This window comes from Balaenoptera physalus, assembly GCF_965194825.1.
Source record: "Balaenoptera physalus genome assembly, chromosome: 11".
Taxonomy (NCBI): Eukaryota; Metazoa; Chordata; class Mammalia; order Artiodactyla; family Balaenopteridae; genus Balaenoptera; species Balaenoptera physalus.
The window spans coordinates 106,173,649-106,186,918 of NC_138896.1; the positions used below are offsets into that span (position 1 = coordinate 106,173,649).

The 13,270-nt window shown below is 48.0% G+C and overlaps 2 protein-coding genes across 4 annotated transcripts in view; one reads left to right on the forward strand and one right to left on the reverse strand.

Moving 5' to 3' along the window:
* Positions 1-7,966, forward strand: part of CAND2 (cullin associated and neddylation dissociated 2 (putative)) — a 30,474-nt gene extending 22,508 nt beyond the window's left edge. For all 3 annotated transcript variants that reach the window (XM_082415641.1, XM_082415642.1, XM_082415643.1), the window contains exons 12-15: positions 2,469-2,638; positions 3,732-3,896; positions 5,011-5,118; positions 6,214-7,966. In XM_082415641.1, the coding sequence (XP_082271767.1) occupies positions 2,469-2,638; positions 3,732-3,896; positions 5,011-5,118; positions 6,214-6,441 (671 nt within the window). In that variant the 3' untranslated portion in view covers positions 6,442-7,966. The remainder of the gene's footprint in view (positions 1-2,468; positions 2,639-3,731; positions 3,897-5,010; positions 5,119-6,213) is intronic.
* Positions 7,927-12,781, reverse strand: RPL32 (ribosomal protein L32). Its single transcript, XM_082415822.1, has 4 exons — positions 12,641-12,781; positions 11,244-11,344; positions 10,451-10,632; positions 7,927-8,101 (listed from the first exon to the last, which is right to left on the reverse strand). Exons 2-4 carry the CDS (start codon positions 11,337-11,339, stop codon positions 7,972-7,974), a joined length of 408 nt encoding a protein of 135 aa, XP_082271948.1. The 5' UTR covers positions 11,340-11,344; positions 12,641-12,781; the 3' UTR covers positions 7,927-7,971.
* Between the last annotated feature and the right edge of the window lie 489 nt (positions 12,782-13,270).

Below are 13,270 nucleotides of genomic sequence, written 5' to 3' on the forward strand. Positions count from 1 at the left end.
TTTTAAATTTTTGGCCGCACCGTGCGGCATGTGGGATCTTAGTTCCCCAATCAGGGATCGAACCCCTGTCCCCTGCACTGGGAGTGCAGAGTCTTAACCACTGGACCGCCAGGGAAGAGGAGCCAGCACTCTGGATTGGAGAACATGTCCAGAAGCTGCAGCAATATTGTCAGCAGCTACTTCATCCCACGTCCTGACCCAGCGGGCTCACGCTGCCTCCAGCCCTGATTTTGTCCATCTTGCCTGAGCTGCCCATGGCTGGCACCCCCCCAAGGCCTCCATCTGGGTGTTTGGGTTTGTTGTTGTATGTTTTTGAGCTCTTGCTGTAGATCAGGTACCATGCTAGGCCTTTTACCTCATCACGGTTCATCTTCACAGCCCCCTGTGTAGCCTGAGCACTGGCCCCATTTTACAGATGAGGAAAGTAAGGCTCAGAGAGGAGATTTGAACTGAGGTCTTGCCGGGTCCCCACAGCTGTGTTCTCAGAGAGAGTGAGAACCTAGGAGCCAGCAGGGCACAGCAGAAGGGACCCAGAGCCACCAGCCCTGGGTTTGGATCCTGCTCTGCTGGGAGACTGTGTTCTTCCCAGTGCATCACATCAGGAGGCCCATGATGGCAGTTTGTCCCATGACAGGTGATGGTAACTCTGATTGACTGGTTAGGATGGAGACTTCTAGGTTTCTCCACTTTAAAGTTACTTTTCCCTTTGGAATGAATAAGTTTTTTTTTTTAATTTATTTATTCTATTTATTTATTATTTTTGGCTGCGTTGGGTCTTCGTTGCTACCCTACGTTGCGTTGCATGGGCTTCTCACTGCAGTGCCTTCTCTTGTTGCAGAGCATGGGCTCTAGGCACACGGGCTTCAGTAGTTGTGGCACGCGGGCTCAGTAGTTGTGGAGCCCAGGCTTGGTTGCTCCGCTGCATGTGGGATCTTCGCGGACCACGGCTCGAACCCGTGTCCCCTGCATTGGCAGGCAGATTCTTAACCACTGCGTCACCAGGGAAGCCCATGAATAAGTATTTTTAAGCCTATTGAAATATCTTCTTCCTCATCAAATTTTTGCCCACTACATTTTGCATCCATTGTGGTTTCTTGCCTGAATAAATGATTACTGACAGTTGCTAAATGACAACTTTCTAATTCCAGCATTCCTCCCATATTTATTAGTTTGCATTTTGTTCTCAGAAATAACTTTTCTTTTTCCCCCATTGATTTATTCATTGATTTGTTCATATCATTATAGACTCAGGGATTTGTATTTCACTCAGTGGGTTATAATCTATAACTGTCTTACTTATTTTGATTCCCAAGATTGTCTCACATTCAGCCAGTGGGAGCCCTTCAAGCTGGTTCTTATGTTCTGTTGATATGTTTCCATCATTCTTTGAGCATCTCCTTACCTTTTGGCACGAAAAGGTGCTCCCGACCCATCTTGAACCTTTCCTGCCCCAGCCCTGGAATCAACCATTTCTCCAAGGAGCCTGATTCCTTTTAGTGGAGAATAGTATTCAGAATCCAAGATCTGAGCACTAGGTGTGCTCACTGCTACTGGGATGCCATTACTTCCAGGCCCTCTCAGCAGACAGAATCAGGAAATCTAAGTATGTATGACTGTATGTACCTAGTCAGACACACATGTATATTCCAGTCCAGCACCACAGGGTTCCTGCTAGTCTTCTCCCTTTCCGTATACCCTTCTGTTACAGGAGAAACCCAGCTCCTGAGATATTTATTCACTTAATCCTGGAATACACAGAAGGTAGTCATGAGAATTGCTAAACCCTTATCTGTGAAAAATCAGTATCCGTTTATAATTCTTTTGTCTTCAGCCTGAGGGCATCTTGTCACAATGCTTTGGAAGTTACTTAAGTGAGTTTTCTCCTTCATAACCTGGGTGGTTATATTAATCATTTGAAATACAGTTTTTTTTTTTTTTAGGGAGCCCTGCCATTCTTGATTTTATTTATTTTTTGAATATATAAAATATTAACATAGTTATTAAAAAGTCTAACCTATACTGAAAGAAATGCTGTGTGATTTTGTGTAAGTCTCTTCACCTCTCTGATCTTCAGCATTCTCATCTGAAATAAAATCAAGTTAACATTTATAGAGTCCTCACTTGGTGCTCTGCTGTGTGCTTTGTAGACATCACCACATTTTTAATCCTAAAACCAGTCCTACAGTGTAGGTACTGCTGTTACACCCATTTTACAGTTGAGGACATTGAGGCTGTCCAAGGTGCCACAGTTAGGACGTGGTCAAGCCTGGATTTGAACCCAGGCCAGACTCAAGTCCACATTCTTATCTGGACTTTGAAGGTTTGTTGCGCAGAGTAGATGCTCAGAACACGTTTGTCCCCGTCCAGCCAGGTCTGCACGGCTCCCGTTAACCAGATAAGCACGGTGGGGTGGGGTGGTTTGTGTTTGGCTGTGCTGCCCCTCCCACCACCTCTGGTCTTTCTGCCAGGAGAGTTCATGGAGAGCCTGCAGGACCCAGACCTGAATGTGCGCCGGGCCACCCTGGCTTTCTTCAACTCCGCCGTGCACAACAAGCCCTCACTGGTCCGCGACCTGCTGGACGACATCCTGCCCCTCCTCTACCAGGAGACGAAGATCCGCCGGGACCTCATCCGAGAGGTGAAGCCGTGGGAGGACAGAGACGGGAGCCCTTGGGCCTGACTGCTGCGGCTGGGGCGAGGGTTAGGGTCAAGCTCATCAGAGCAGGTCCGGCCCACAGGGTTAAGTTTGCCCCTCCACTTCCCAGCTGTGTGACCCTGGCCGGGGCAACCCGATGCTCTCTGAGCCTCAGTTTCTCCTTAACGGGCAAAGGGAGAGAAATAACCGTGTCCACATTATAGGGTTGTTGAGAAGATTTTTAATGAGTTAAATCCTACAAGTGCTCAGATCTGCTCCTGGCACACAGTCGGCGCTCAGTAAATGTCAGCCACTCTTGTTATCACTCGACATTCAGCAGGTGTTCGTGGAGCACCAGCCCTGTGTCCAGGCGCCAGGGAGCTCATGGCCTCCTGAAGGAGAGGGAGGGATACCCTCTCTGCTGATTATTTAAGTTACTTAGAGCACTTGGTGAAGTTAGGATTTAAGAGGCAGAGATTAAAAGTGAGTTAACAGCCAAGTCATTGCACGATATAATGAGAAGGGCTGAACCACCTGGCATCGCTGAGGAGGATGTGACTGATCAGAGGGGTTAGGAAAATTTTCCAAAAGAAGGGGACATTTGAGCTGGGCTTTGAGGGGTAAGAAGGAGTTTACCATTAAGAGCAGAGCCTTGTGGTTATAACTTCAGAGAGACCTGGGTTTGTAATTCTGGTTGAGCCATTTGCTAGCTTGGGCTAGTGTCCTTGGGCAAGTTAGTTAACCTTTCTGAGCCTTAGTTTCCTCATATATTAAATGGAGTTAATAGTAACACTGTCTTCCTGGGACTGTTGTGATGAATGAGTAGAATGTCATCTGTCAAGCACTCGGCACAGTGCCTGGCACATCATAACTGCTCAGTAGATTCTAATACTTGTAATTATAATTATTGTTACTATTATTATCAAAAGGCATCATGGGCTGAGCAAAGGCATGGAGACTTAAGAGTCTAAGGCCTGATTTGGGGATGGGACGCAGTACTGAACAACAGAGGGAGGGGTGCAGCAGGAACCTGGGAAGGTGTCCTTATGCCCTGGGGTCACAGCCCCCAGCCCGCTCTCACCCCTCCCTCCTGCAGGTGGAGATGGGGCCCTTTAAGCACACGGTGGACGATGGGCTGGATGTGCGGAAGGCGGCCTTCGAGTGCATGTACTCGCTGCTCGAGAGCTGCCTGGACCAGCTGGACATCTGCGAGTTCCTGAACCACGTGGAGGACGGCCTGAAGGACCACTACGATATCCGGGTAGGACGAGCCCCCTCTCGGACCCAGGCCCACCCCGCAGCGAGAGGCCAGCCAGGCGCCACAGGGCCCACTTCTTGTTTGTCCCCCACCCCTGCCCCAGGCGCCCCCGTGAAAACAGCTGTTTTGTTCTTTAACAATAAGAAAAAGAACCCACGTCTCACACCTTTGGTGGGAGTCTACACTGGGCAAGCTCTTGGGAGGATGGGTTGACCAGAACTAGAAAAATGTAGAATTTAGAAACATTTTATTTTTTTATTTTTATTTTTTTTTTGGATTTATTTTAACATCTTTATTGGAGTATAATTGCTTTACAGTGGTGTGTTAGTTTCTGCTTTATAACAAAGTGAATCAGCTGTACAAATACATATATCCCCATACTACCTTAGAAACATTTTAAAATTTAGAATTCTTAGACACTCCATGAACTGACTTCATGGACTGACTCCTAAAAATACATTCAGAGTTTTATGTGAGAGATGGTTCTCCACAGCTTTCTGGGAGTTGGGAAAGGCTGGCAGCTACCCAAATGTCCACTCATGGGGAGCTGGCTCAGTAAAACGGGTACCTCCAGCCATGGATGGGATCCTGGCAGCATTACAAAGACGGAGAGGGATCTCTGTGCTGGCATGGAAGGTGGCCAAGACCCACTGTTCGGTGATAAGTGAGTTGTAGAAGTTTGGGCCATTTTTTTATTACCTGTGAGGGAGACAGGTTTTACTATCCTTCTTGTAGCTTTTTAAAATACAATGAACGTGAATCATTTTTGTAACGAAAAACCAGTGTAAAATAATCAAAAGGAATTATGCTTGTCTTAAAGGGTTTAGATGATATAAAAGTGAATAGAAGAGTGAGTAGTAATCTCCCAAAAGTTCCACTCCACCTAGAGAGAACCACTGTTGTAAATCTCAGTGTTTCCTGGGGAAACGCACAAAAACATTCCTTAATTTCGTCAAGCAATATTTGGTGAGTGCCAGTACACACAGGTCAGTGTGGCAGGCGGGCAGGCTGGCTGCTAGAGCTTGGGCTTGAGCTCCAGACCTCTGCTCTTCCCCGGGGCCTGCTCCTTTCCGTCCTGGGCCATTTCACCAAGAACTGTCTCCTTCCTCCTGGGCAGATGCTGACCTTCATCATGCTCGCCCGACTGGCTACCCTGTGTCCTGTGCCTGTCCTGCAGAGGGTGGACCGGCTCATCGAGCCCCTCAGGGCCACCTGTACCGCTAAGGTAAGCCCCCTGCCCAGCCCTGGGCGCACCTGCCGGGTTCTCTGCAGATCGTTCATGGTTACTGTTTGCTGAGAATCTCCTGCGGTACAGGTAGTGTATGAAGTGCTTTATTCGATCATTATCACTGCCCTACAGAGTACTTCTTATTCTTACCATTATACACACAGGGAAACAAAGGTTCAGAGAGGTTAAGTTACTGACTGAGGCTACACAGTTAGTAAATTGCAGAGCTGGGATTCAGACCTAGCTCTGTCTTTCTTTCACTCATTAAACACTTCCTGAGTGTTGGGCCTTGTGCAAGGTACTAGGGATGCAACATTGAACATGGTGGACTCCCTCCTCTCACATCCTAATTGGGAAACTGAGTCAGACCCTTAGAAAGATAGAAGTCACTGACTGGTTGATTGGTATAGGGCAGTTAGCCTGGAGTGCCTCAAGGTCCGGGGAGGATCTGGGGCAGGAGGCTCACGGAAAGCTGTCACGTTGAGCACAGAGCCTATCACACCCAGGAAATGCCTGCTGAATGCAAGAACTAATTTGGGTTTTGGAAGAGTAGGAATTAACCAAAAAGAAAGCAGAGTATTTTAGATTGGAGCTTAAAGAGGGGTCACAGCTCTTAGGGGGCAGAGCCATTTGAACCCAGGACTGTCCAGCCCCAATGCCAAGCTTTTCACCTCTACCTGAGCCTCTTCGGGGAAGAGCCCGAGTGTTGTCTGGGCTGCGTGTCCTGAGAGCAGAGCGGAAGGAATCTGGACTTTATTCCATAAGCAGTGGGGAAATTCCTGAGATTCTGTGAATAAGCGGGAGAGGTAGGGGATAAGGCAGTGGAAAGCAGGCGCGGCAGCTTTGGAAGTCTACTCCCCAGCTTGTCTGCAGAATGGGTGGCAGAGGCAAGGACTCGACCGTGGGTAAGAGGCCAGCTAGAAGGCTGTCACAGCAACCCATTCATGAAGTCCAGTGGTGCCAAGAGCCTGCTTTAAGCACAGTAAATAAAGATAGGAGATGGCGCATGAGCTGGGGAGGATGACGTGACCAGGGAAATGCAAGGCCACGTTCAGTAAAGGATGGCTCGTTGTTCATTGCTTCCCACCTTAGGTCAAAGCTGGTTCTGTGAAACAGGAGTTTGAGAAGCAAGATGAACTGAAGCGCTCCGCGATGAGGGCAGTGGCCGCCCTGCTGACCATCCCAGAAGTGGGGAAGAGCCCCATCATGGCTGACTTCTTGTCCCAAATTCGATCCAACCCCGAGCTGGCTGCCCTCTTTGAAAGCATCCAGAAGGATTCTGCTTCAGCCCCCAGCACAGACTCCATGGAGCTCAGCTAGTGCTCCCCCACCCCCAGGGGACCCCAACTCACAAGGAGGCCCACTGAAGCCAGAGCCTCACCCTCCCAGCACCACAGGCCTCTGACTTTTGCCCCTTACCCATCTCACTGGGGCCCTCCCTCTCCTGGTCGGGCACCTTCTCCAGGGATCCCAGTCCGAGCTGCAAGGCTGCCAACAGTTGGGCCCTTTAACTCAGGACAGTTATTCAAAGCGGGTGTGGTAGTTCTTCCAAATCTTCCAAGGAAGATAGATGTGACTTAACACACATCAGCCTGGCTCCTTCAAACTGGGGGTCCCAGCCTCACCAAGTACTTAGTTATTTAGAAATACGTGTGGTCACAGCTGCACAAAGCTTAGGAGGCAGCTGGATGGCCTTCCTCCCTGCTGTCCCAGATGTGTCATTCACACTACTCCCACGTTTTCACCTGATCTGATGTGCCAAAAATTAGTGCTTTGGCTGGGCATCTTAAAAACTCAGGTAACCTCCCTGAGCTACTCACACTTTAGAATCCAAAATGCTTTATTTCTCATTGGCAGTGATAAATCAGAAATGTGTATTATTTTTGCAGAGGCAGGTGAGTGGGGTAGGTAATTGGATGTAATGTTTTTTTCTAATCCCAACTCTTTATGTAGCAAAGAGAGACAGGAAAGCACAAATGAAAAAGTACAAACCACCTTTCATGTCCCCCCATTGAGGTGTAACCAGGTGGTTTGTGAACATGTCCTTTCTAGTTTTTAGTATCAAGGACACAGAAACAAGCAACAGGCCAAAGAATTTTCTGCTATCCCAGGTTAATAAAGGACAGATCCTAACTGTTACCGTTTTCTCCGCACAATTCCTCTACTCAGTAGTCAGAAGACTATCAGAATGCTTCCCACGTCAATTCAAACAAGTCACACAAAACGACCAACAATTTACTCAAAATGTTTCAGACTGAGTTTTGAACAGGAGCCAATCTGTAAGACATTTATCTACTGAACTAAGGGCCTTAAATCCAATCTTGTGCTATAGCATGCCACATGCCCTGTTCCATGTGATCTGTGCTGCCACTTAATACCATGTCTTGGAAAAATGGCCTCTTAGCCTCATAAAACAGCTGAATTCTAGGTACTGCTGACTAAGGTCTAGGACTGTAGTTGAAAAGGAAACTTGATTGTCCTCAATCTTCACAAGAACCACACAGGGTGATTCCTAACTTTATAAAGTGAGGCTAAAAATGACTACTTATTCCAAGATGCAAGGTCCTTCAACCAGGGGTCTCAGAACCTACCGTGGTCTGAGGGCCACATCTTCCCGAGCCCACCTGGAGCTGACCAAGGCTGCTCTGGGCGCCTGAGGCCTGGGCCCCATGAAGGAGGGATCACGTATCCTTTACAAACGCCTTCCAAACAGAAGGTTCCACAGAGCACGAACAGGCAAAAGAGCAATCTCTGTGACAAGCTGTCAAACAAACTGAAGAGTAAAACCAAGGGGGAAATGCCAGATGGCCGTTTTACGGTTTTATTAAACAAAACGTGCACACGAGCTGTCTATTCATTTTCTTCGCTGCGCAGCCTGGCGTTGGGATTGGTGACTCTGATGGCCAGCTGGGCTGCTCTCTCCACAATGGCTTTGCGGTTCTTGGAGGAGACGTTGTGCGCAATCTCAGCACAGTAAGACCTGGAAGAGAATTGGTATGTGAGTAAGGAGGCCATCGCGGAAAACACACTTGGTGTTCTACTGGGAAGGCAATAGCGCTGGTCACTTTGCTTCCAGAGCTACAGCACTGAAGAGAGGGGCGGCTGCTAACTCCCCTAATTCCATGTCACTAGCAACACGGCTCTGACGTGTTCCCTGGTAGTGATCCCTCTCGTTTAACCCTCCCAGCGGCCTTGTAATCCAGGTAGCGCCTCCATTTTACAGACGAGGAAACCCAGGCCCACAAAGTGGAGGTGAATTCCCAAGTCACACGTAGGCCAGGATGGCTCAGCCCCAGGCTCCAGGTTCAAAGGTTCTGCCTCAGTCCTTTGAACCAACCTGCCCCTCTCAAGGCAGTCTCAGGGAGCTTGGACTTGCCCGTGAAAAGTTTAGGTACTTTCTGCAAAGCAACCAACAGCAAAACCCAACAGCCTGATTAAGCCAAGGGCTCCCCAGCCCAGACCATAAACATTTTACCTGTTTGCTGCAGACAAATTCAACTTGAAAAGTAACGGTGCCTAAACTCACCCAGTGAATGACAACACCTAACATTTCCTGAGCTGGTGCCAGGTACCGTTCTATTCATTCCTGCACAGCCACACCACACCCCGGTTTGACTACAAATTGGCCTAATGAGCACATTTCAGTAAGGAGGTGATTTATGAAGCCATCAACAGTGGATTAAGAAGACACTCTACCCCAGGAGGAATTTCAGCAGAGAGAGGAGTAAGACTCGAGGGAGTGAGTAATTAAGGCAGTGGGCACAGTTCTTTTTAAGAACTCTGCAGGAAAACAGCTTCACAGCAAGAGACAAACCAATCCAGACAGAGAACTTCCTTGTTTTATGTAAAGAAGTCCACTCAAGTCCAATATCTTAAAACATTTCCCTAATCTTTATTTCCAAGGAGACTTAAGTTGCATCACACTTTTTTCATTTTTCAAAAACTCCCCCAAGTCCTCATCCATGTGTATTTAATAATCACAATCACACTGCACATACTTCAAATACTTTCCCCTCTGCTTGGGCATTTTCCATACATGACAACCGTTTTTAACGTACGCACAACATTCCAGCCGGCGCGTGTAACCCCACCATTCACCAATTATACGTAGTGCAGTTACTGCTGCAATGATCAGCTTACAGTTTCCCTACTTTTCAATTATTTCAGGATAAATGCCCAGAAATGGAACTTGTGAATTAAATTAGATCCAGAGTATTTCTGTGCCTCTTGATACAAACTGCCAAGCTGCTATTTAAAAAAGACTTATCTTTATGGCAACCAGCTACATTTGCACAGCAATCATCTTTGCTACACAAAAGATATTAAACTGCATCTTTCTGTCACAATTCTCCATCAACCTGCTTACTGCAGTTTGGGCATCCAAAATTAATTCCTATGCTCATCCTTTCTAAAGAGTATCTGCAGCATTTCAATGCCTGGCTAGATTTCTGACCTAGAGAAACTCAACCAAAAGTGAGAATAATGGTCGTTTATTACTTGCGTCTACAATTACTACAGGTAAAAAGATCTTTGTAAACATACGTATACACAGATGTTACTGGTCACTCTCTCCATGTCCTTTCTAACTCACCAAGAAAATGCAGGTTTTTTAGCTCCTGTTTAACAGGAAGGGAAGAAAACAAACTGTCCTCTGCTTAACCAAAAATTGCCATTCCCCCCAATCCAGATTAAAATTGTGTCTAAATCACTACCCATGAGAAATCTTTTCTCATCCCACTGCCCCAGTTTGGCCCTAAGCAGACCAAAAGTCTCTTACACACAGAGCTCGCCAACTGTCTAAATTTCTCAAAACACTAAAATAATGCTGTGAACCCCCATGCCCTTCTTGCACTCCTACAACTCTGTGTAAGCTGTCCTCTCTGCCTGCAGCCTTCCCATTTCTTCACTTCAGATCAAAGCCCAAAATGAGGCAGCAATTCCTCTACTCCTGTAGCCTTCTGAAGATACCTGTGGCCACAGTGTAAAGTGTCCCTTAGGTCTGAGGCAACATTTCATCCCGCCCCCCCCACCCCCCGCATAAGTAATGTTCTGAAAATGACTGCCAGAGGCTACAGCAGGAGCCGCGCTGTCGAGCTCAAGCAAAGCCACTTACTCTCTTCCGGTCCTGGGTCTCTACACTTTTCAGGACAGCCCCCAACCCCCATCTCTCCAGCAAAGGAAACACTCTGAAGTCCCCAACAAGCATCACCCAAGCTCCTGAGGACACACCACTCCTCCAAATGCATTCCAGAAGGTCTAGAGTCCCTGCCCAAACTGCTCACACACGCAGGCTTCTGACACCTGAACCGAGAGGTGGGACCCAGCTCACTTGTTGCACATCAGCAGCACTTCAAGCTCCTTGACATTGTGGACCAGGAACTTCCGGAAGCCGCTGGGCAGCATGTGCTTTGTTTTCTTGTTGCTCCCGTAACCGATGCTGGGCATCAAGATCTGGCCCTTGAATCTCCTGCGCACCCTGTTGTCAATGCCTCTGGGTTTCCGCCAGTTCCGCTGAAAGAAAACACATGGTTAGTGTCTGTGAAGACACCAACTCTTCCCTTCGGAGAAAAAAGGGACCAGATGAAAAGGAAACGTGCCGAATACTAGTTGTCTTCAGGGAACAGGATTTCACTACGTTTTTTTCTGGTGGAAAAAAATAGGAGCTCCTGCATCTGACCAGCAGGAATACAGATGCAAATTCACAGTCCTTCCAAGCAAAGGAAAAGCAGACTACACACCCATGGGATGTGAGGAGACCACGTATAATGTAAAATGAAAAGCATGGCTTTTAACATCGCACTCAACACCTAAGTTTTCTCATCTATGAAATAAGCGTAATCTCGCTCTCATATTGTCATAAGGCCACCTGAAATATAACAAATATAAGCCTCTAGACACCTCAAAACAGGCAAGTGTCCCTTGCCATTAAAATTTCAATTTACACATCAAGAGACTGAGTGCCAATAAGGCAGGGACACCTGGGATTCTAGAGAACTCTACCACCAGCCACAGACCAGTTCACCTACCAAAGGTCATCTGAGTTGGGGATGTAAGAAACCCAACAGCCTGTTTAGAAACCCCTTTCTTCACCCCAACACACACTTCCGTCCTGGGCCACATACCTTAATTTTGACATATCGGTCTGACTGGTGCCGGATGAACTTCTTGGTCCTCTTTTTGACGATCTTGGGCTTCACGAGGGGTCTGAGGGCAGCCATGATGCCTTCAAGAAAGAGGCAAGAGACCATGTCAAAGATGAGTCTTGGAAGGAGGCTTTCCCACCCTGCGTGGGGCTTGAACTCTGTTGCAGAGTATCTTCCAATCACCAGCTACTGAGCAAACTGGGAATGGAATGGGTACCTCTGCCAGGCTTGCTTTTCCTCCCAACTCCGAAGCTGGCAGAATACTAGCCATTCTCCAGACGCGATCCTAGGAGGTCAGGGGTCACCTTGCCCAGTCAAAGCCAAGAAAGAATGCCGACAGCTGACCGAAAACAAATTAACCACAAAGGGAAATTTTGCAAAGGAGCAGCAAATCCCATTCTACAAAGTGTCCCGGCCCTGAGATGGCCCAATTGCAGGCTTTGGGCAATCTTCATGAACCTGAATCTCAGTTTTCTCACCTTTTAAATGGAGATATTGCACACTGAACACCTGCAGTGCCCGGACCACAAGAGATGTGCAGTAAAGAGAAACTTGTAATTCCCCTAGGGTGCTGCTGCTCTATGACACCCTCGAAAAATACACAAAACCGTCATGTGCTTCTAAAAGGCCTCTAAGCCTTGGAACGTTCAGTTCCACCTGAGCATCATCCGAATACCAGCTTTTACGTTCCTCAAGGTGGCCTTCCCAGCTACCTTATCTTTTGTATTGCAGCACCCTTTTTGTTCTCTTCACAGCCACCAATTTCTTTGTTGAGCACACAGCAGTTACTCAATGAATGTGTCCAATAAATGAACTTCCCCCGACCCCCAATGATTTCCTCGAAGACCAGGATGCGGTCTCACATTCCCAAAGATCCTGACCCGCTACCAGAATTTCGGTTAATTGAATTATTCGACTCGCAGCTCGATTTTTTTGGCAGTCCCGCCACAGAGGCAACCCCAGGGCCAGAAACTGGAAAAGAGGGAGCGTGGAGCAGCGGACATATAAGAATACACGTGGGCAGACATCGCTGAGCGAGGTGTCCCAGGGCCGTAAGGCCGGAACCCCCTCAGTCGCGCCCCAGCCCCCAGGAGCCCCCTTAGTCTAGCCCCAACAGGCGCCCTGCGCCCCCAGGACGCCAACAAGCTGTCCGCAGCTCTGACCCCAGGCGGCCTCCGTAGGAGAGCAAGAGGCCCTGGGAAGCGAAGCTCCATCACGCTCCGGGCCGCTTCGCTCTGTTCCTGTACGTGGTCCAGCCAACCGACAAGGGCCATGCCCACCCAGACAAGTGCACGGAAGGACGGGCCTCCTCGGCAGGGGGCAATGGGGCCAGATGGGGACCGCAGAGACGAGGATGGCCAACGATTAACACTCACCGAGTAGGAGATGGCTGCCACCTCCGTAGGCAGCGCCGAGGAAGAGAGGGGAAGGTAGCGCGCGAGGCTGATGGGACTTCACCTCTGGGTCCTGGCAGGGAAAAGGAGAGCACTTCCGGCTTCTGGTCCTTCAAAGATACTATAGACACGTCAGAGAAATAATAGTGAAAAAATTCGAGAATACTTGTGTTTTTCTAGATGTTAATATCTAGGAGTAGCGCTAAAAATTTTCATGCCTGCTGTTGGGACTACGTAAAAATTTGGTATTTTGTTTTGAGCGTCTAAGACCTGGTGAGGAGCCATCCACTTCCGCCAGGAATTGAAGCCGCCCCTCCGGAGGATAATCCAGCTTTTAGATTACTGCCGCCCGCGTTTCTTCTTCCGAAGTGCTCCTCTTAGTGGCCAGGAGGGAACAAAACAGCGACATTTTAATAATTCTCTCAAGTGAATTTATAAATAGCAATGAGACTGTAACAGCTCTCGTTCAGTGGGCCTCGCACATTTCCATGAGGTAGTTCTATTAGTTTCCCCATTTTACATATGTAGAGAGTGAAGTATGGAGATTTGACGCCAAAAAAAAAAAAAAAAAAAAAAAAAAAATCCACACTTCTAACCATTAGGCTAGACTGC

Coding starts and splice junctions, on each gene's coding strand:
- RPL32 (XM_082415822.1), bottom strand. CDS start 11,339: ATGGCTGCCCTCAGACCCCTCGTGAAGCCCAAGATCGTCAAAAAGAGG. Junction 10,633..11,243: donor ACCGATATGTCAAAATTAAG/GTATGTGGCCCA, acceptor GTTTTCTTTCAG/CGGAACTGGCGGAAACCCAG. Junction 8,102..10,450: donor GTGCTGCTGATGTGCAACAA/GTGAGCTGGGTC, acceptor ATTCTCTTCCAG/GTCTTACTGTGCTGAGATTG.